The 23,076-nt window shown below is 43.9% G+C and overlaps 3 protein-coding genes across 9 annotated transcripts in view; 1 reads left to right on the plus strand and 2 right to left on the minus strand.

Moving 5' to 3' along the window:
* The window catches only part of LOC133850953 (1-phosphatidylinositol 4,5-bisphosphate phosphodiesterase classes I and II), a 62,467-nt gene extending 40,386 nt beyond the window's left edge, over positions 1-22,081 (plus strand). For 2 of the 5 annotated variants that reach the window (XM_062287216.1, XM_062287217.1), the window contains exons 4-17: positions 7,884-8,021; positions 9,250-9,383; positions 9,831-10,016; positions 10,077-10,280; positions 10,758-10,940; positions 11,594-11,774; positions 12,392-12,629; positions 14,398-14,576; positions 16,656-16,869; positions 16,931-17,794; positions 18,247-18,718; positions 18,789-19,178; positions 19,346-19,490; positions 19,548-22,081. In XM_062287216.1, the coding sequence (XP_062143200.1) occupies positions 7,884-8,021; positions 9,250-9,383; positions 9,831-10,016; positions 10,077-10,280; positions 10,758-10,940; positions 11,594-11,774; positions 12,392-12,629; positions 14,398-14,576; positions 16,656-16,869; positions 16,931-17,794; positions 18,247-18,718; positions 18,789-19,178; positions 19,346-19,490; positions 19,548-19,829 (3,810 nt within the window). In that variant the 3' untranslated portion in view covers positions 19,830-22,081. The remainder of the gene's footprint in view (positions 1-7,883; positions 8,022-9,249; positions 9,384-9,830; positions 10,017-10,076; positions 10,281-10,757; positions 10,941-11,593; positions 11,775-12,391; positions 12,630-14,397; positions 14,577-16,655; positions 16,870-16,930; positions 17,795-18,246; positions 18,719-18,788; positions 19,179-19,345; positions 19,491-19,547) is intronic. The other 3 variants (XM_062287219.1, XM_062287218.1, XM_062287220.1) reach the window with 3 other exon arrangements.
* LOC133850957 (uncharacterized) lies at positions 10-2,642 on the minus strand. 3 transcript variants are annotated; one of them, XM_062287230.1, is made up of 2 exons: positions 999-2,642; positions 10-944 (listed from the first exon to the last, which is right to left on the minus strand). In XM_062287230.1, the coding sequence occupies exons 1-2, from the start codon at positions 2,488-2,490 to the stop codon at positions 115-117; spliced, it is 2,322 nt and encodes a 773-aa protein (XP_062143214.1). In that variant the 5' UTR covers positions 2,491-2,642; the 3' UTR covers positions 10-114. The 3 variants fall into 3 exon arrangements, with proteins under 3 accessions (XP_062143214.1, XP_062143213.1, XP_062143212.1); XM_062287229.1 differs by having other exon boundaries at positions 10-929; positions 978-2,642; XM_062287228.1 differs by having other exon boundaries at positions 10-2,642.
* LOC133850958 (uncharacterized) lies at positions 2,738-5,376 on the minus strand. Its single transcript, XM_062287231.1, has one exon. It carries the CDS (start codon positions 5,223-5,225, stop codon positions 2,862-2,864), a length of 2,364 nt encoding a protein of 787 aa, XP_062143215.1. The 5' UTR covers positions 5,226-5,376; the 3' UTR covers positions 2,738-2,861.
* Positions 22,082-23,076: the final 995 nt, after the last annotated feature.

A 23,076-nucleotide genomic window follows, 5' to 3' on the forward strand; every position in this document is an offset into this window, starting at 1 on the left:
TTATGAAATCAAACACAAATGGATTACCCTGTGAAGTTCGTTATATTGCACATAAAAAATTCGAAAATTATAAAAACATAATTAAGATTGCCATTGTCTTAGTCCTTTCTTCAACTAAAGACACTCACATAGACGACGACAGATGCGATCCTTAAGATCCGTCACATTAAACAAGAGTTCATTGTTCACAATACAATGCTTGGGACCCAACAATTTCTGCAGTTCCTGCATGGCATTCAGACAATCACAATATTCACCAATCTTTGGATTGCTGCAGAAGCAGTTGTCAAATTCAATAGCATCGCATCTATGGGCAGGAGCTGGATAATCTGGATATTTCAATTTGATGTATTGGCGATGACACATGCGCTTTAAATAATCACGTTGCTCCCGTCTTTTCTCCTCACGCTTTAGCTGGCGAATCAGCGGTGAATCTGGCTCTTTCTGGCGCCGTTTCATAAACTGACAAACTTCGCAAGGGCAATCTTTTGAGATATCAGTCTCAGTTACCATGACAGGCTTAGAATATTTTGGAGGCTTGGCCTTTTGTGGTTTTGGTTTCTTTTTATGTGAATCATTTGATAATTTGGAGGACTTCTTGGACACATTAGAAGGATTTGTGAAAGAGCTACCTTCGTGTGGTAGTTCAGTTTGAGAAGATGAATCACCAGGCTTTTTTCCACCGGTGCCGGGCTTTTTTCCGCCTCCTCCTGGTTTTTTTCCACCGCCTTTGCCACCATCGCCTTTGCCACCATCGCCTTTGCCACCATCTCCTTTGCCTTTACCTTTGTCTTTGTCCTTATCTCCTTTACCTTTACCGCCTCCCTTGCCATCTTCTTTTCCGCCGCCTGCACCATCTCCCTTTCCATCGCCTTTGCCATCTCCTTTGCCATCTCCTTTGCCATCTCCTTTGCCATCTCCTTTGCCATCTCCTTTGCCATCTCCTTTACCATCTCCTTTGCCATCTCCTTTGCCACCGCCTTGACCATCTTTATCACCCTTCCCATCTTTATCACCCTTCCCACCCTTACCACCTACTCCCGTACCATCACCATCATCCTCTCCATAGCCCTCTATACCAAATCCACCTACATCTTTGCCTTCATCTGAATCCCATGAGTCTTCATCGTCTTCACCTTTGCCTTTTCCTTTTCCTTTATCTTTCCCTTTACCTTTGCCACTTTCACCGCCTGCTCCTCCACCACCTGCACCACCACCGCCTGCACCTCCACCGAAGCCAGCATCGTCATCGGCAAATGCATTCGCATCGCAGCACTTTATGTATGCCTTCTTAAGTGGATCCCGGTAAGGCGACTTCTCAAAGCACGAAACCAATTGTGCATACAACTCATCGTAGTTCTGCGGCTCGGGATCAATTTCTGGCCGCATCTCTGCCATCTCTCGCTTGAAGGCCTCTTCATATGCCACCGGATCCTCTTTGTATTTCCTCCATTCGTATTCCGTGCATTTGCTCTCAACAATGCCACATTGCAGCTCACAATACGGATGCTTACGACGCAATCCACGCTTTGGCTTTTTCGCTGGTTTTTCCATATCAAGAGCAGCTCTCAGGCCGACTCCAGGCGAATCTCCAGCAAAGGGTTGCTGTGTTGGCGGGGGACGGGGACAGTGAAGCCAGGTGTAGGCATTGCTAGCGTACAGCTTTTTCTGCACAGTCGGCATCCTAGTGATCTTCGATGTCAACAGTGGACGATTTAATATAAATGGTCCGCGAGCTTTCGTCGGCAGCTTCAGCTGTATCTGTGGCTCTTGGCATACTGGCTTTTTCGGTATAGGTGCTATTGGTTTTACATTGCTGACTTTATTGAGGCACTTGGAAATCACTTGATTGAACTCTATAGCCTCAGGCTTCTGTATGCCAGCTCCCACGCCGTAAAAGCCAAGTGTTTCTTTTCCTGGACTACGTTTCCAAACCTCAACGATATCATCGGTCTGCATATCAAACAGTCGATTGCAGCCACTCGCTTCGACTGCATCCGACAGCCACTCGGCAGTCTGCAGTGGACTACACTCGGATATTGGTGGCCTTATGGTGGGATACCTTTCACAGGGGTGATAGTCAAATGTGCGGCAGTTCTGCATTCGCATCAAGTCTGTGGGCGTGAGTTTATTCCAGTCCAATTGCCTTTGCGCAGCTGTGAGTTTCATCTCTCTTCTGGGCAATCTGGGAGTTTTGCACAAATTGAATCGCTTCTCATTGGATTTCGACGGTTCTTGAATAAAGCTTTCACCCTTGAGGCATTCTGGTTGATTGTGATTCCATAGCGGACGCTCCAGGCCACTCACTTCCATGGCATCCGCCAGCCATTCCGCAGTTTCTACTGCGCCGCATTGCGAAACTGGTGGCCTGATGCTCGGATACATTTCATCTTTGCGATATTTGTAGGTCTTGACATTCTGCATTCGTATTACATTGTATGGAGTAAGGCCTTCAGTGTATGGAAAGACTTCCTTTTGCTCTTTGCGCATTTCGAATCTCGCAATATAGAAATCTCACAAATAGAAAACCACTAAAAATCGTGTTGACTAATTAAGATGTGCATAAAATCTGTTTTGTCGATACTTTCATAAATTACATATAAATTTTGTCTGTTCGGTTTGCAACTAAAAGTAATAATAAACTCATAAGCTGACGGGATATATCTGTCAGACGAGACTGAAGACTTAAAGTAGGCAGGCTGCTAAATTCAATAGAAAATAAAACACAATTCTATACTTTTGCTTAAAGAGAAGGAAATTTATGAATACACACAAACAGCAATATATATACCAGAATCAACCCATTACGTATACGCACTGATCGATACAAAAGACATATGTATATAGATAGATACGACTTTCTACAAACATTCACAAAAGCGTTTACAGATGCGACGCTTAAGATCCTCCAGATTGAACCTCAGCTCATTGTCCACAATGCAATGCTTGGGGCCCAATAGCTGTTGCAGCTTATACATCGCATCCAAGCAGTCACTATACTCGGCCAGCTTGGGATTAAGGCAAAACGTATCGTCGCACTCGATGGGATCACATTTGTGCAATGGAGCTCGATACTGAGGAGCCTGAGGGCTTTGGCGACAACACATTTGCCTATAATACTCTTTGAGCTGCCGACGCTTCTCTCTTCGCTTCATCTCGATAATGAGAGGCGAGTCGGGCTCGTGAAAGCGACGTCTCATAAACTCGCAGATCTCGCAAGGACAGTCCTTGACAGGCTCCTCAGCTGGTTTCTCATCAGTCTTCGGGGGTTTCTTGATATTACTTGGTTTTCTTCCAGGTGGTTTCCATATTTTAGAAGGCTTTTTAGACGGTTTCTTGTAACCTTCTGGCTTTTCTTTAAAAAAATCTGTGATCTTATCCTTTGACGGTACATCAATTGGTACTGCAATAGGAGGAGCAGGAGGAGTTGTCTCCTCAACAAATTCGTCACCTGATTTGCTAGTTTTTTTCGGAGGTTTTTTGCCTTTTTCGTCGTCCGACTCGTAGCCAAGTTTATCCTTACTTTTATCTTTATCTTTATCCTTTATTTTATCTTTATCTGTATCCTTACTTTTATCTTTATCTGTATCCTTCCCCTTATCTTTATCATCCTTTGAAGGTTTCCCCAAATCGTTTTTTGTAGTATCATCTTTATCTTTATGTGGCTTATCTTTAGCGGGTTTCTTATGAGGTTTTCCCTTATCTGGTTTGTCTTCATCCTCTAGTTGATCATCATTAGTTTTGTCTTTATCAGGTCTCTGTTTGCCGGGCTTTTTATCAGGCTTATCCTTATCTGTTTTGTCTGGACTATCTATCGTAACCTTGGGCTTTTCCTTATCCTTTTCTGGTACCAGCTTTCCAGGCCCATCTTTATCGGGTTGCTCAATCTCTTCCTTACCACTGTGTCTACTAGAGCTTTTTCCAGGAGGCTTTCTGCCTGGAACACATCCTCCTCCTGCAGTGGGCACATTTCCACTACCATCCTCTGAACCGTCTTGCGTGGACTTCCAACAGCATCGTTTATAAAGTTCACATGCAGGATCTATGTTTGTATCATCCTCAAAACAAGTTAGCAATTCATCGTAAAGCTCATCGTAATTCTTTGGCTCCGGCTCGATATCTTGCTCCATTTCCTCCATCTCCTGTTTGAAGGCCTCATTATATGGCTCAGGTGATGCCTTATACTTCATCCACTCGAGATCTGTGCACTTGTTCTCGGGAAGTCCGCATTTTAAATCACAATAGTATTGCTTCCTCCTAAGACTATGTCGTGATTTTGCAACTGGTCTCTCCATATCAAGAGCTGCATTTAAGCCGATCCTCTTCTCATCGAGAAAAGTTACTTCAGCGTTTGCAGGACGCGAGCAGTAAAGATAATCGAGCGCTTCTTTTGCATTCAATTTCCTCTTCACGTTTGGCATCTTACTGAGCTTTACAGCCAACAATGGTTGATTTAGCACCAGGCCGCCGCACGGCACAGTTTTCCTGGATGGCAGTTTCTGCTTTAATTTAGGGGAAGTGTACGTTTCTCTTGCGGGTTTCGGGGTGTTGACCTTGTCGAGGCACTTTGAAATTACCTTATTGAAGACAACTGCCTCAGGTGGAGGAATACCGGGGCCAACGCCGTAAAAGCTAAGAGTGTGCTTGTGCGGACTTTGCTTCCACACGTCTAAGATATCGTCCTGCTCCATATCGAACAGGCGGCTACAACAATTATCCTCGAGAGCATCGACCAGCCACTCGGCCGTCTTTCCCACACTACAACGCGACACTGGCGGCCTAATGGACTGATATGTCTCTGTTTTCTGATACACATGCGTCTTGCAGTTGTGCATACGTATCAGTTCTCTAGGCGTTAGTTTGCTCCACTTCTCTGCCATTTCTGCATCTCCCAAAACCTGCGCATGGAGTCTCCGCCCTTTATCCCTACAGGGATATTCTGGCGGCGCAATCAGCTTCTTTGGTACCTTTGGCATGCTATCGGCATAGGGATTATCCGTAGTTTGCTCAAGCAACGTAGGATCGATGGGTCCACAGCCGTTGGCTTCCATTGTGGACGATAGCAGGGTGAAAGTATGGTTGGGGCTGCATTGCGATACCGGTGGCCTGATGTTGGGATACATTTCGCCTTTGCGAAACTTGAAGGATTTGCAGTTTTGCAAACGCATCACATTGTAGGGCGTAAGTCGCCTTAAGGTTTGCTCTTCCACTTTCTGGTTGCGCATTCTGAACCAACACTTAAAACTCTTTGTTTTCCTTTCTTTTCTTTTTTTGGTATTTCTGGACTTGGCCAAAACAGTTTTTTTGTTTTAATTTTTCTGTACTTTAATTTTTACCTAATTTTAGTTTACAACGAACAAATAAAAAATGACAAGAACCGAACAAAAATTTTATAAAGCAAATAAAAATCCGAATGACAGAGCGAAAAAGAGGAGTGAAATAGGGATAGTCGAGGCATTTGGTATTCAATTTATTAGCACCTTTTAAAATCAATAAAGGACTTGCTGGGTGGTGGTAATGGGGAGAAACGGTCTAAATTTATATACGTCAGGGCTGCAGACTTGAGGCTTCAGGCTGTGCCTAACCATGCCTGGCTACATAATGAGGGTTCTTAAAATTCAAATTTCGTGCAGAGCCAAAGGATTAGCAGTGCTCCCACGCAGACACAGGCAGAGACAGAGGAGCGCAAAGATAGAGGCCGATGCGGAGGCAGACACAGGCGCGAGCTGTAAGCTGTGAGCTGCGTGAGAAGCAATTAAGATAATCACCGTAGTCATTTCCGCTTTACGCTTCCTCGCGAAAGTCCTCGCTGTCTGTTGTTGTACCTGTTCCCTTGCCAGTTTTATACTTGTGTACCTTGCGTCTGTGTTTGTCTGGGCTCTTACATTATTCAGAGCGACAAATTTGCCCGAATTAGTTTTTAGTTAAAAGCAAATTATGACGCGGCGGCAGATAAGCCTGGCCAAAAACCATGTGAGCCAGAGACAGAGGCAGCTCACAGCCGGTTTTTATGGCCACGCGCCAAGGGAACTTTTACCAAAACGGATACTAAACGTTTGGCCAGCAACTCTTCGCTCCTCACCCTTATCTTTTGACACACACACAAGACCAGTCTCGTGCTTATGCCAATGCCTGTCAGGCTCTGCTCTCCGTGTCAGTCAATCAGTGGGTAAACGCACTTGCTCAAATTCCAACAACAACTCATTATTAGCCCCGTTTTGCATTGAAAGCAGCTTTGACCTGGAGTTTACTCAATTTTCTGGCATGGACATGGCCTTTGACTTGGCTTGTCAACTGGCAAAGTCATCGAGAAAGTATCAGGATATTGCGGACACTTTCAAAGTGGATTAAGTTGCCAAAGCGTTGGCTGAAACCGATCAGATATCAGCTGACAGCTTAATCAATCAACGATCATAAAGACAGAGACAGAGTAGTTTGTAGTCGAGCATATGCTAACTTATTTTAGTGCTCAACTATTGAATTTTATCGGCTTTTCTCTAAGGATAATATTTGTTTCACATGGTCGCAGCGTGAGTGCGAGAATTCGTATATTAAAATATTCATGATTAACATTCAGCACATACGAATACACCCACAGCATACTCACACACACAACAAGAACCACATATTTGTCACTGACAGTTGTCCGTTATCCAGCAGTTTGTCAACTGTCTCGACATCGGAAGTGCACACACATGTTGTACGCTGTGCTGCTGGGTTTACTGTAAATATCAAGACATGACCAGCCCGAAAGTTAATGCCAAAATCATGCTCCCGCTTCCGTTGCCCCTTTTACATCCCTGCTGTTTGTGTGTGTGTTAGTGTCATGCATTTTAAAGGACGCTGATAATCCTAAAGCTGCATGTTGGACTTGCCAGCGGGTGGCAGCAACAATGCAGTCAACAGTCGACGGTCGACAGTTGCTGGAGATAAGCGCCCCAGGCTGCTGACTGACACTGCAACTGCCACTCAGTCAGTCAGTCAGTCAGTCAGTTAGTCAGTCAGTCAGTCTTGGTTAGTTGGTTGGAACACGACCAACTGCTAAACTGACAACAAAGCCAAAACTAATACCGCCGCTTGTCTCGCCAAACAGTCGCTTGTCCTGCTGCAGTTTCTACTCTCTTGCCATCTCTTGCTCCATTTTATATTTATACCCTATTGCCATCAAATGGTTAAGACTACTTTAAGGGAGCATGCAGCTCTTGCAATATCCGGGACATTGTCTTGTCCTAGCTGCAATTTCGTCATCCACATAAAAATGATCACACATTGCTCGGATTTTTCACACATTGTACTGCAATTATCCCTTAAGCTGTGGAAGTTTGGGAATTACATTGAGAAGGATTTTACTGAAAATTACTCTAGAAAACAAAGTGTAGAGTCGTGATGTTTCTACTCGTTATTGTTATGGTATCCCATAGTTGAGTTGTGCCACTTTCACACTTGGTTCAGTTTTGTAGAACATGTTGCGTGATTATCTGGCCATCGGGTTGATTTGCATTTAACCTAGTTGTGGTTTTTTTCTGTCACTCTCTATCGTTGGCGCTGTCCGCTTGTTGCCATTGTTTAGATGGGTTGATTTGCTGGGTGTGGCCCATTGGTCGCATTGTTTAAGACTTGTATTGCGCTGCGACTCGTAAATCTATTTGCTGATATTTAATTGAAATATGATGCCCTGTTGTAAGTAGTCCTCTTATCCTTTTTTGCCTGCACAGTTATTTGCTTTACGAGCAGCTAAATGAGTTTTAGCCTCTCTCTCTCGGTGGTTTACAACTAAGACTGAGGCTGAGGCTGAGCAAATGGCTTCCAGTTGGGTCATAAAACTTCATCTTGGCTCTGGTAATTAATAACAGTCATACTAATGCTATGCTTTTTCATTGCAGGACGCTAAGCTGCGACAGATTGTGACGCTGGGGCCACAGGATACGCTCGAGGAGAAGACCGTCACCATTTGCCATGGCTCTGATTTTGTTAACATGACATTTGTCAACTTTTGCTGCACGCGACGGGACATTGCACAGGTAAGTGCGAACAACAAAAAAGCAATCTAAAGCGTTTTTAGTTTTCGTTTGGCAATGCTCCAGTGCTCAACAGCTGCTCTTCATTATGGCCAATTGACAACTTGACGACATTCGAAATGTTCAATGCGAAGAAATAGTCAATAGATTGATAGCTCAGAAAGTGGGTCAAAGACATTTGGGAATCGAAAGAACTGTTAAAAGCGATTTGAAGTCGAGTCGATTGGGACACCTTGGGACACACCTGTCCTCAGTTGTCGGTCGTCGGTCGTTGGGCTATTTTTAACCGTTTGCCAAATGCGCGTAAAAATATAACTGACGGAACACATTTTATTGATTTAACATAATGGCTTGCTGTTGTGTGTATGAATGTGAGTGTGAGTGAGAGTATGAGTGTGTGTGCGAGTGTGGGCCACACCCTCTATTGTATGTCTGACTGGACACAGTCGCAACTAAGCGTCCTTGCTCCTACTTCGCTCTTGGCCTGGTCAAAATCAATGTTCTATATTTTAACACGCCGCAGTCGGAAGCGGAGACGGAGAGTGGGGACGTGGACAAGGGAGGGGAGGTTGGTGAGCTGGCATGTGCGTTGTTATTGTTATTATTTTTGGCACGCGTCGCGCACATTTCTATAAACAAAACTGGATGCCAAAATTTCATAAACTTTTACGGAATTTCGGGCACCACAAATATATGTATGTATAATATAAACAAAGTAAACAAACATGCAGCTTTTGGCAATGCATGTTGCAACAACTCAAATTGACTGAGAGTAGGAGGAGGCTATTAGTTTTTTCCCTCTTAGTTACTATAGACCACAAATTGCTAAAGTTATATAGTTTTTTGTATGTAGTCAATGATTCGCAGAGGAAACAGAAACAGTTCAACCACTAAGTAGAGCTTTTAGTTTTTTTTTGGCAGTGGAATGTGGCACAATCGGAACATTTGAATTTATTCTGCAACGTTGAGTTTATTCAATGATATTCCGAAGAAGCTTTTGCCTTCAATTTGCAGCTACTCTTGGGACTTTATGAAATCAGAGTTGACTTGGTTAACCCTTTTAAGGTCTCACTTTGATACACTGAACTGAGCTTGACACAACCACTTTTTGGATAGCTTCGATTGTGATTGTGAATTTAAGAAATCTCAAGTGATTTATTTGCATTTGCCAACTGTCGAGAGTCTGACCTTATACCCTTTGGCTTGTTTGTGTTTTTTTGTCTTTTTGCAGATCTGGTCGGATGGCCTCATCAAACTGGCCTACAGCCTGGCCCAGCTGAATGGCTCGGCGATTATGTTCCTGCAGAAGGCCCACACAAAGCTCTGTCTGCAGGTGGACAAAAGCGGACGCATACCAGTGAAAAAGTAATTGCCACTGTCGCAGTGTAGTAGTAGTAATCCCAACCCTAACCCCAACTCTCAAGTTTGACCCCAACTCTATGACTCGACCGTGAACCCAGCTGGGTTGTTGTCAAAGTTTTGGGCTTGGGCTTGGGGTTGGGCTTGAGCTTGGGGTTGGCTTTTGTGCATTGTGCGTTGAAGCATTTGACAATATTTGTTAAGTGTTGCCTAGAAAATTGAAATTTACGCCAATTTCTTTCTTTACACTTTATTCCTATCCCTCTCACACTTACACTCTGTCCACTGGGTTGACTTTCTGGCGACGCAACAATTCAATGTGGCCGAAACGTGGCTCATGCATCACTGACGACGACGACAACACAACATCATCAACACCAACCGCATTGTCTGGCTGATACCCTTAACACACACCTCGCCTCGTCTGTGTTTTCCTGGTCGTGACCACTTTAGCATCATTAAACTTTTTGCGCAGAATAAAGAGGATCGGAAACGTGTCGAGAAGGCGCTGGACGTGACCGGCTTGCCATCGGGCAAAGTCGATAGCATATCGGTGGCGAAATTTCAATTTGAGGACTTTTACAATCTGTACAAATATCTGACGCAGCGTTCCGAAGTCGAACGTCTCTTCGACACCATGTGAGTGACCCTTTGTAGTCAACTGTAGTCTAACCTCTAACCCAATCTCTTTTGTTTTAGTTGTGGCACAGACAAGGCAAAGCGCAAATGCATGTCCATCGCTCAGCTGGTGGAGTTCCTCAACAAGACGCAACGCGATCCGCGCCTCAATGAGATACTCTATCCATATGCAAATCCTGCTCGCGCCAAAGAACTCATTCAACAATACGAGCCCAACAAGTTTAACGCACAAAAGGGCCAACTCAGCTTGGATGGCTTTTTGAGGTGAGTCTCTCTCCCTCTCTCTCTCTCTCTCTACCTCCCTTCCCCGCCCTGCTCTTCATACTGCAAACATTGTTAGGCAGTCGGTAGTCGGAGGTAGGCCTCGGGGCCTGCGACTGACTGACAGCTTATCCAGCTCAGGCAACGCGCCTGTTAGAGTCACTTCACGGTACTTCAAGCACACAACAGCACGCGCCTTGCATATGACGCGCAAAAGACGAAGACGAAGGCTAAGACGGCACGCAGAGGGGGACGAAAGTGCTGAGGATGCGTTGCGTCCTTCACATATGCAGAATATAAAACACACAACGAGTGCCGCTTCACAAGTTTGTTAACGCCTTGAGCTATGCGAAGTGCAACTTATTGAAATTGCTGTCTGACTAAAAAGAACTTGTACTTTCACATTCAAAATGTTGTTACTCTATGATAAACATAAGCTAACCACTTCTCTTCCCACCTTTCTTTCACTTTATCCCAAAGGTATCTCATGGGCGATGATAATCCAATCATGGCGCCCAATAAGCTTGATCTCTGCGATGATATGGATCACCCGCTGTCGCACTACTTCATCAACTCCTCACACAACACCTACCTAACTGGCCATCAGCTGACGGGCAAATCCTCTGTGGAAATATACAGGCAATGCCTTCTCGCCGGCTGCAGGTGAGTGTCCACTCAAGCACACGACACCACACGCCATGACAGGCGGCAAGTGGGCGTGGCCGTAAGGTGCTTTTAATGACGCAATTAAATGGGACATACACATGAATACAAATGTCTGTTGCGGTCAGTTTGGATGCTGGCCGTGACCTTGATGCGACTTTACGCTGTCCATTGAAGGCCACTCTACACATACTGACACACATTCACACACACACACACTCATAGAGTCGTCACACTCACATCTACATACAATGTGTCAGGTGTTTTGTGCATTTTTGCTGCTGCGTTGCCTTTTAGCACAACGGAAATTGCATGGTCGCCATTTTTACTGCCGCCATTTTCATCATCAACATGGCTGACTCTCTGTTGCTGTCGCTGCCGGCGTCGCTGGTGGCGTCGCCGTTGACGTTGATGATGCACACACATCACAAAATTTATTGACGCAAAAGTCGTTCCGCTGCCGCAGCCAAGGACATTTTAAACGTTTCTCTTTTCTTTATTTTTTCGCGCATTGCTGTTTTTCGCTTCTTTTTTTTTTTTGTTGGTTGTTTGCGCTGCGTCGTCTGATAAACAATTTTTATGCTTGAACCATTTTTTGTGGATTTTCGTCAGTTAATTTTATCGCTTCACATTCAATGTGTTTTTTGTTCCAGATGCGTCGAGCTAGACTTTTGGAATGGTCGCACCGAAGAGCCAGTCATCGTCCATGGCTACACGTTTGTGCCCGAAATCTTTGCCAAGGACGTGCTTGAGGCCATCGCGGAGAGTGCATTTAAAACATCCGAATACCCTGTGATATTAAGTTTTGAGAATCACTGCAATCCCAGGCAACAGGTGAATATTGACCCGCATTTCGACAACAGTTGCCAGTCAGAAAGTAACGCGTCCTAAACTAATAAAACAGTGGCTGAATGACGAGGCCTCTCTCTCTCTCCCCCTCTGCTCCCGCTGTAGGCAAACAATCCGTCAGTGGGCAAACAGAGAACTTACACGCTCACATGTATGTAGTCCCAGCTCAGGGATCGGGGCAAGTGAGAGGAGGGGAGTAGAAAGAGGGGAAAGAGCACACAGCGAACTGTGCGCCGTGGTAAATCTCAGAAGCCACTCCAAAGGTAATTGCCTGATGCTTCAGCTCCACGAGATAATAACAAAGGCAAACTTTTTATGGGCCGACGCAAAGCAAAACTTGCGAGGGGGGAGGGGGCAAAGAGGGGCCACTGTGCGAAAGTTTAACCATTAAAAGTAGTAATATAAACTAAATTTACCATGGGGAACACAGGTAAACAGAAGCAAACGAAGCCACACGAAAGTTATCAACATACGTGAATGCCTCAACTTGATTTCCTCTTCTCTTTCATTTTTTTCGGGGGAGGAAAAACTCATCAAATTTCAGTTAGCAGACAGTTAAGCAACTAACTTGCCTTTTCCCCAAAATTCATTCTCTGTTATAGGCGAAAATTGCCAATTATTGCCGCGAAATCTTTGGCGATATGCTGCTGGACAAGCCGCTGGATTCGCATCCATTGGAACCCAATTTGGATTTGCCGCCGCCATCGATGCTGCGTCGCAAGATCATCATCAAGAACAAGAAGAAGCATCATCATCACCATCACCATCATCACAAGAAGCCGTCGGCGTTGGGACAGGGAACGCCAGCTGCCAGCAATAAACTCACAACAGCCAACTCAGGTGAGTTTCGGTTGCCATACATGGCGTATGCGTAATGCCAACTAACTTTTGTATTCTCGTGTAGTTGTTGTTCTTGTTGTTGTTGTTGTTATTGTTATTGATGTTATTGTTTTGCTGCTGATGCTACATATGTTACGACGGCATCATCACGCCCTTTTCACCGTCTCCGCCCGCCTCGATGTTTTCTTTGTTTAGCACCTGGCAAATGCAAATGAGCTCCACGCACGCAGCTGTCTTTTGTTGTTCTTTGCATAGACTACTCGTAGTACTTCTTACTTCTTCTTACTTCTTCTTACTGCTTAGCCATACTTCTTAACGTGTTTTCCCAACTATATTCCAACTTTATTCCCAAGAAAAGTATTTAGATAAGCCAGCACACACATACACACACAACCACACAAAGTGCTAAAGCCCTCGACCTGCTGAGCTGCTCAAGTTAATCTTCCTTTAATTTATTTTGCTTAACTTACAACACGCATTGAGTGATTGATCACTACGATTAATGAACACGCTTCTTCAATAAATAGTAATAATAAATCCAACTAAAATCGAACTCAATGTACAAAGAATATTTTCAATTTAATCGCGTTCATTCAAGAACACTCTTATTGAAAAGTAACAAAAATTTCAACAAAACTCGAACCCAAAGTACGAAGAATATTTTGAATTATATCGCTTCAATTCAAGACAACCCTTCTTTAATAAAAAGTTACGATAATTTCTACAAAATATCGAATCTAAAGTACAAAGAATACTATCAACACCATGCTAAACAAAGAAATTAGTCTATACTACCTTCTACTATCTTTATCTTTAAAGGGTATATAATAAGATACTCGGTGAATGCAAATCTGTTTTAGTTGCGAACAAGTTGTGCTCAGCTTTACAACAGAGTTTTGTCTACCAGCCACGATTACCGAGTACTTTATCTCGCCCATATGTTATGTGTATAGTTTAAGGGGCAGTTTTAACCCTTCATCTTGTGCACTGACTGTCTGGTGTTCCGCACTCGTATAAAGTTTTATTAGTATTTTGCATATAAATGTATTTAGTTGGCGTTGGCATGGCATTGGCTTGGTGCCTGCCCGCCTGGCTAATGGGCCGCAGAGACAGCGACAACGTCCTGTTGAACACTGCGTGTCCTGCAGGAGCCATTTGCATGCACAACTGCACAATTTAGCCACGCCCTTGCCGCCCCCCTCCCTCTCGGGAACAGCGCCAGTTGAGTTGACATTTCGCTCATGAATTGCAAAAAGCCAATTTATAAATGCAAATGACTTTTGCCACTGGCTGCAGTCGCAGTCGCAGCCGCAGCCGCAGTCGGGAGCAACTTGCAGATCCCAGTTGAACACAGCAGCAGCATGGCAATTGCCAGGGAATATGTCTGGTCTGGCAATCATTTTCGTCGCCCTCGCACCCAACCTAATCCCAGAGCAATTGGCTGCGCCTGTGCAAGGTCTTTTCCCCTCTCTCTCTCTTCACCAATCTCCTGCTGCTGCTATCCGCAATATTATACAAGAGAGAGTGTAATGCGATTAATTTATTTTATTATTTATTGTACTGGGCAATTATTTAAAAAGCTTTTTGCTTTTGACAACTTGTGTGAACAAAAAATTGTAATATATTTACATTTATTTCGATTTGCATTCCATTTTTATGTATAATTGTATTTTTTATGCCACTTCGACAGCCACTGCCGTTGGCATTGCAATTGCAATTCCTATTTATTCAATAACATTTTTTCCCCTCTTCTTGCTTCAATCTGCAGTTGATGCGGCAGCCAAGGCGGCTTCAGCTGCGGCGGCAGCTGCCAATGCGCAACAAGTGGCTGCCGCAGCGCAGGACGAAGGAGGCGGAGCGGCGGCAGGACGCGCATTGACAGGCGCCGCAAATGGCGACATTGTCAGCGGAGCAGGAGGAGGAGGAGGACATGCGCCGCCACTGCAAGTAAGTATAAGTATAAAAGCAAAGCTCAAGTGTGTATGTGTGTGGGTGTGACTGAAGTGTGCGAATGTGTGTGTGTGTGAGCATGCCTGTAATTGCATTTAATAGCAGCACACGCACACGTTCCTTTCTCTATTTGCGATGCCAACGTGGGACTCGCTTGATTTGTCGCACTGTTTATCTCTGTGTGTACACAACACTCCCCATTCTCCCGTTCTCCCCTCTCTCCTCACCTCCTTTGACCTTAGCTTCCCACGCCCACGCAGCAAAGCGAGAGCAAAAGAGTATTACGGTTGTTGTTTTTGATGTTGATTGTCGTCGTTGTCGGTGTTTACGCTCTGAGTTTACATATGTCGTAATGACAGCGCCATACCAACACACACACACACACACACACTCCTCCTCCACACGCCCACACACCCGCACATAAATGGATAAATTCGAGAGCTGTTTGATGACCAGTGACAGTCAACGAAGCGTTAACCAGAAAAAGGGTTCCTCGACTCAACTCAACTCAACAATTGATGACGATAATAATGAGGCATCCTGATGCCCGCCGGAACGAGATAAGTGAAGATAACTGTGGCTAAAAGCATCACAGCGACTTGTTCCAAATTAAATGTGCGTCTCCATTAAGAAATCAGTTAGTAGCCCTTTAAAGTCTTCCGCGAAAAATCAACAAAGTTCAATAAATTCCTCGAATTCGTCTTTTCACGAGTTCAGCGGTTTGATAACGCAATTGAATGGACTTTAGATCAGTTATAAAGCGCATTTTAACGAGTTGCTGTGAATTTTGTCCACTTTCAACTAAGCTCTAAAGAAACTGCCATAAAAATGCAATGAAATTCGACTTAAATTGGTCTTAAATTAACTCAAGTTCAATCAATTTTAAAGTAAGTCCTATTCCTCGAATATTCTTTTACTAAAAATCTTCAATTTGCTTAAAATTCGTCTCGTCTCAAGTTAACTCAAGTTCAAAGTAAGTCCTCAACAGGTTCAATTCCTTGAGTATTCCTACCATCACTAATTCCGTCTTCACTAATTTGCAAACCAAATGTTAATCTTAAGCTTGAACTCAACTAAATCAGACTGCAGCATAACGAATGCTTTTCAAATAGAGCCCGAATGAGTTGTGTAAACTCAGCAAGATTAAAGATATTAGTTATCTTAATGAAAACTCCCACTTCAACGGCTCCCATGCGGCTGTCAACAAAGTGGTGTCCATATCCTTGGTCAATGTACGGGGTTTAATGGCTCTGTGAGCCTCACGAGCATTATGCATATTAATTTAATTGCACAGTTTGCTATTAGAGCACAACATTATTCATGATTTTTGGGGGCGCTGTTGCATAACCAGAGGCAGAGGCAGAGGACGCAAACCGAAACCAAAACCAACGACCGACGAGTTGTGTGTGGGGCTCAAATGTGAGCTAATGGCAACGGATGTTGCTCTTCCGTTGTGGCCAGAGAGTCCAGAGCACACACACACAACACCACTCATACATCGCAGTTTGAGCTGCACTGGACTGCATTTTTGGGCTCATTAGCCACACGAGATGCAGATGCGTTGCGGTCAGGGTCGATGAGAGTGAAGAATGGAGAGTCGAGAGTAAATAGAGGAACAACTGTCGGATAAAGCAGAAAGCTGTCACAATTATAGCTGGTGTTGCCTTTTGAAAGCGAAATCGATTCAATGCGCGACGTCAATGGGAAAATCGAAATGGAGAAAGGGAATTGAGACTGTTGAGACTGCTGCTGCCATCGTTGTCCTTGCATTATGAATGACTTTATGCAATGCACAATGTATTGTGCGATATGCACTCCATTGTGCGCTGCTCCTTCGTCCTTTCTGCCCCCGAAGGGCAACATAATCTGCGCGATTTTCTTGCCATTATGCGCTGCTTGCATTATCGACCCCATTGACTCCGTTCGCTTTCCTCCGCAGCTGCAGATACAACCTTATAATGGCTTTTATATTGGCAGCTGTTTTCGCTCGCCGCTCGCCACTCGCCTTCACATCCAATTTAAGAGCTTAGCTTTGGATTTTGACCAATTTTGTGCTTTGTCTGTTTAAATTCGCAGCAAATCCGACAGAGCTCAAAGGACAGCACTGGCTCCTCCGACTCGGACAGCTCCAGCGACGATGAATCCCTGCCCAATACAACGCCCAGTCTGCCCAGCGGCAACGAGCCACCTCCAGAGAAGGCACAAAAGGAAACCGAGGCGGGTGCCGAGATCTCAGCGCTGGTCAACTACGTGCAGCCCATTCACTTTAGCTCCTTCGAGAATGCAGAAAGTGAGTCCAAGTCAGACTTAAACAAAACTCCCACTGATAACCTTCCTATACTTATTTACAGAGAAGAACCGCTGCTATGAAATGTCCTCGTTTGATGAGAAGCAGGCAACGACGCTGCTCAAGGAGCGACCCATTGAGTTTGTCAACTACAACAAGCATCAGTTGTCGAGAGTTTATCCCGCCGGCACACGCTTCGATAGCTCCAACTTTATGCCGCAACTCTTCTGGAATGCTGGCTGCCAGCTGGTCGCACTCAATTTCCAGACACTCGATCTGGCCATGCAACTAAATCTGGGCATCTTCGAGTACAACGCACGCTCCGGATATCTGCTAAAGCCAGAATTCATGCGACGCTCCGACCGACGACTCGATCCCTTCGCCGAGAGCACCGTGGACGGCATCATTGCGGGCACCGTCTCCATCACTGTGCTCTCCGGTCAGTTTCTCACCGACAAGCGTGTCAACACCTTCGTCGAGGTGGATATGTACGGTCTGCCTGCGGATACGGTGCGCAAGAAGTTTCGCACCAAGACAGTGCGCGATAATGGCATGAATCCGGTCTACGATGAAGATCCCTTCGTCTTCAAAAAGGTGGTGCTTCCGGAACTGGCCAGCATTCGTGTGGCAGCCTACGAGGAGAGTGGCAAGTTAATTGGTCATCGAGTGCTGCCCGTTATCGGTCTTTGTCCCGGCTATCGTCATGTGAATCTCCGCTCCGAGGTAGGACAACCCATTGCGCTGGCTTCGCTCTTCTTGTGCGTCGTTGTCAAGGACTACGTGCCCGACGATCTGTCCAACTTTGCCGAGGCGTTGGCCAATCCCATCAAGTATCAGAGCGAGCTGGAGAAGCGCGACATTCAGCTGTCGGTGCTGACCGACGACACGGATGCGGTGGCCAATGCGGATGAGGATCTGTCCAAGTCGTGTAAGTTGTTCGTTTTGTAGTTGCCTCTTAGTCTGTTATGTAGTCGATTGAGGACGACTCTGTGTAGCATTCCGAGTTGCGTTTTAATTTACTTTCTTTTCTTTCTACTTTTCTTTTGTATGTCAAATGTAACTTTCGGTTAAAAACTTTTGGATTTTGGATTTGGTTAAACCACCACCACCACCACCACCACCACAACCACAACCACCGCACACGCACCCACCAACCCCCCAAAAACCACCAAACACACAATCTATAAACACCACACAAAACAAAAAATTAAAAACGGTTGACGGACACACAAACTGCACCCAACAAAAACTTCCGACTCCACTTTTTCCTTTTATTCCCCAACTATTTTTCTCGCTCGCTCTCTTGCTCTCTCTGTCTTTCTCTCTCTCGCTGTCTCTTCGCTCTCTGCTCTTTCTGCTCGAATGTCTCTGATCCTCCAGTCGTTTTCGTCCAAGTAGGTGGCCAAAAGAAGGAACTACGTCCGGTTGAATCGTTAGCCACCTCACCCAAGCATCGCGCCAGCATTTCCACAGTCGCTGCTCTCAGCGTCGAGATGCCCGCCGATCGCACCGATGGCGGACGCCACAACGATGACAATGTATCGATTGTCACAACTGGCATTCAGCATCAGCATTCGCTGGATCAATCCGTGACCACATCCATCAGACAGGTGGAATCCTCGCAGTTTGATGTCGAGCAGGTGTTGGCGGAACCATTGGAGAAAATACTCGATCACAAATCGGTGCGCGAGAAGCGTCTGGAGATGGAGAAGAAGCTCGAATCGTTGCGCAAGAAACACGACAAGGAGAAGCTCAAGATCGCTGGCCAAAAGATGAGTCCCCTCGATGGCGGCAAGAAACCCAAATTCACCATCACCAACAAGCTGGTGAAGCGCCTCAGCAACAAGAGTCTGTAAGTGTGCAGCGGGCGACTTTGTGGGTTCTTTACTGGGAGCACTTCCAGACGACGCCATTGAAATTAGTAATTGTTTCTCTCCATACAGCGAGCCCGGCATCGAAGTTCCCCCCTGCCCTCTCGATCTAGGCGACAGCAGCGAGGAGAGCGCCGGCGCCGGCGAACTCAGCGAAGAGGCTACCGGCTCCAGTAGCCTCGAAGGCACCCAAGAGTCGCGACTGCGCTACGCGTGCCGTGAGTATACATCCCAGTATCGGGAACTGCAGGAGAAGTACCATGAGGCCATCTACACGGCAGCGGAGAAGGTGCTAAAGAACTCGCAGACTAGTCAAATGAAGCAGCTGAAGGCGTCGCTCGACAAGGTGACCGGCGAGGTGATGCATCAGCTGCAGGAGGCGCGACGCAACGAGGTCAAGAACTTGGCCACCGTGCACAGAGATCGTGACGAGCTGGTCAGGTAGGGTTCACGAATTTAAAATATCTTTTGATTTCTAGATAGAGAAAACATTCTACAAACCTACACGGTCTTTTATTCATGAAGCAAGAAACAAGTTCTTCAAAAGCAAGATTAAGATGATAATATCTGATTAATATTCCTAATCTCTCTCTCTCTCTCTTCGACAGAATGAAACGAGAGGTGGCCAGCTCTGTGGTGGAGCGAGGCGTAGCAGAACGTGTGCGTCTCAAGCAGACATTTGACAAGCGCACGGATGAACTGCAGAAGACGCACGATGCAGTGCGCAATGGTCTCGCAGAACATCGCTCAAAGGTACGAAATCAAGAAATCAACTTGAATATCCTGCTCATCGTGTAATTTGCTTTGCAGGCGCGTCAAATACTGGACAAGGATGCGGAATCTCGCAGCTGCGTCTCGAACAGTGGCTTCCTGGTGCTCTTCCATGGGCCGCATCATCATGGCTGTTCAGCAGCGTCCGCTGCCTCTGGCGGTGTCACAAACTCCACAATCTCTGGCAATAATCTCACACTCAGCCTGGATGTTGGCGGTGCCGTCGGCGGTGGTGCTGGCGGTGGTGCCATGGCCATATCCCCGGCCAAATCGCACAATAGCATTACGGCCGCATCGGCGACAACGGAGATGAAGACGTAAATCCAAAATCAAGTGGATTACAGAGGATCTTTTTTTAATGGCATCATAGTTGCAAAGTTGTTCTTCGGTTTTCAGTATTCCCGGCAAAACACAAAAAAAAAGAAAAACAAAAAACAGAAAAAAGAAAGCAAAAAAACAAAAAACAAGTCTTCGTAGCGTTAGGGGAGATCGATCGATCGATCATTGGGATCGCGACTCGCATTAGTTTTATAACTGAGAAATACGTTTTTCTTACTGAACAAACTAGCTGTACTATCTCTCTCTCTATGTCTATGTAGTGTAACTGTAACAGTCGGTGTATTTATATCCATGTACTGTATATGTATGTATCTATATCTCTATGCCGCACCATACTACGGTTTCTTCCTATTCGAACTATTCGCTGAAACTCTGAGTGTCTAACCTTTTAAGCATAAACTATATACATATATTTATTTAAACAAAAAAAAACTACTTGTAAAACGAGCAGGAAAGTAGAAAAGGATTGATTGATGAATGATGACGATGCCGATGACGATGAGGAATGAAGGATGCTAAATATGTGCTCCATTTTCTACTATTAAATGTGGTTGTGTGTATTACTTTTTTTACTTTTACATTAATTTAAACATATATACAATATACTATATATGATGTGTATATTATTTGTTAATGCTCTTGCACAAAAATTGTGAATCGAATCTCGCGCAAAACAAAAGAAAGCACAAGTCTAAAATGCCAACATTTAGTCAATTTCTTTGGTTGGCTCAACAAACTATATATTTATTTATGCTTGTTTTTAGTCACTATACTATTACTTACTATTTTTTTTAGTTCTTTAGTTTAGTTTTTACTCAATGAAAAACCTCTAATAAACAATTCTCTGTCCAACTGTTTTTATTTTGTCGGAAAAATAAGAAGAAAAACAAAAGAACAACTTTCTTTCGTGTATTCTTTTCCCCCTCTTTCCCCACAATTCACACATGCACACACACACACACACGCACACAGACAACGCACAACCTACAACACCAAATATCAAGTATCAACAAAAAATTAAAGCGTGCTACAGTTTGAGCAGCACTGCGAAACTGTTCACGCTTCTAGCGACAATCAAAACCAACAAAACAAAAACTAAGAAGGAAAATTTAATATGAAAATGAAGCAGAAAAAGAAGCAGGAGAATATCTTTTAATGTGGAACCCTTTGTTTGTAACCAATCTACGATTATCATTTGATTTGATTAGGTAAAACCCAAGCTGCCTTGTAACGAAATCCAAAATTTCAGCATTACATGTGCTAAGTCCACAAAAAGTCTATACAATATATGATGTATGCATACATGTAAAATGAGAGCAAATCAAAACAAATCAAAAACGAAACAAAACGAAAAACAAATTGCGAAATGCGACTTTAAACCAACTATAAAAAACTCAAGTTGAAAGAACATTTCACTGGACGGCAGAACCACCTTAGATGTTGTAATTTCCTATACTAACAAAAAAGAAATCGAATACTTTCCAAAAGCTAGAGAATTTGATGAAATTTCCTTCCACCCTGCCCCTCTCTAAATCCGAATCCCACTAAATTGATGTTGTGTAATGTGTTAAAAGTAGAGTTACTCTTGTTGTTGTACAATACCAGAAGAAATCCAACAAATAGCGGCAAGCAATATTATTACCCTGCCCCGCCCTCGCCCCCAAAACCATCCACAATCCCATCCCCCAAAAAATAGGTGAATACAATATATAAGTATGTGTGTGTTTTTTTTCATAGTAAACTCATAATGATCATCCCCACGATGATCATCATGATGATAATGTTCTTTGTGTTAATGTGTCTATCGGTGTTTAGCGAACAAGTGTGTTTAGCACTTTTTTCATATCTATGTGTATGTTATATATGTATAACAGTAATTGGCCCACGATTCAATAGTATAACAGAGTATAACAAATAAAGTATTGTAATAGTTTTTGGTGTTGTATGTATGTACATATGTCCATAAGCATAACTAACTCTCTGTCTGTATCTGTGTGTTGTCGTTGTTGTTGTTGTTGTTCTTGTTCTTGTTGTTCACGTTATTGTTGTTGTAGTTGCAGCGCTTATTTCAAATCTTCATTTCTTTTGCTTTTCCTTAACAATGCATGCGCCTCCCCCTCGCCCCCTCATCCACAATTCTTTGATTATGCTTTAATCGATATTCGTTGTTGTTCTCTTGTGTGTGTGTTTCATAAAAAATAAGTTAAGTGAAAAGTAAAAAAAAAAACACTAAATATACGAAATTGGTAACTAACAAGCAAAAACGGTGTTTAACACCAAAAAGCAAACAAAATTGAAAGAAAAAAACAACAATTTAGGCCCTGACAAACAAATTGAATGTTATTAAATAAATTTATGGATATATTCCAAACCCAAACAACAAACGAATTTGTTGTTGCATAAGTATTACTATATAAACATTACATCAATAATAATATTAATAATAATTAAAATGGAATAACAATTTAGCTAAATGAATGTTTAGACCAGACCTAGAACATATTTATTGTACGTAATGTATGCATATTAAAGAACTCCCATTGTTAACTGAACTTGCAAAAGCAAAAAAGAATTTACAAACTAAATAACTTTTGAATTAAGCAGACAATTGCATATTCACTTTTACAATTGTGCACCACACAAGTACATTCCCAGTTAAATACGTTTTAAATGTGAATTTCAAATATTGCAACCCATGTGCCCGAAAGCCTTGCCGTTTGCTTTTTTTTCTGTCAAATATGTTTAAAAGCGCAAAAGACTTACCTTTACAACAACAACAGCACATCTTGTCATCGCAAGTCGAAAAGGGACAGCAAATTAGGTTCGTCGCAATGCTGGCCTTCAATTAACACACACACACACAAAACGACGCACAAATCGAAAACCAAGATGGCAGCCTCTAACTTTACCGGTGTCGCGCACTCACTCTAACACACAAGAAAAAAATATAAAAAATGCATGCACTGGCTTTCTGCCCATGCAGAATTTGCAAATTATTGCAACACACATTTTAAACACAACACTTGGGCTCAATTTATATGATATAAATGCTTGCACACATTTTCATTTCAGTTTTGTAGCTTGCCTACAGGAGCACCCACACTAACACTCACACATAAGCACAAAAAAAATGCTCGCGCGCGGCTTCTTTTCGCACACACACACGCGAAGACTGCAAAATTTTTGCAATGCCTCTATCATTAAAGGATGACGCGCACTCACACTAACA

This window comes from Drosophila sulfurigaster, chromosome 2L (assembly GCF_023558435.1).
Source record: "Drosophila sulfurigaster albostrigata strain 15112-1811.04 chromosome 2L, ASM2355843v2, whole genome shotgun sequence".
Taxonomy (NCBI): Eukaryota; Metazoa; Arthropoda; class Insecta; order Diptera; family Drosophilidae; genus Drosophila; species Drosophila sulfurigaster.

What these genes read in the sequence shown, in the direction of transcription:
- LOC133850957 (XM_062287228.1), bottom strand. Translation starts at nt 2,490, where the DNA reads ATGCGCAAAGAGCAAAAGGAAGTCTTTCCATACACTGAAGGCCTTACT.
- LOC133850958 (XM_062287231.1), bottom strand. Translation starts at nt 5,225, where the DNA reads ATGCGCAACCAGAAAGTGGAAGAGCAAACCTTAAGGCGACTTACGCCC.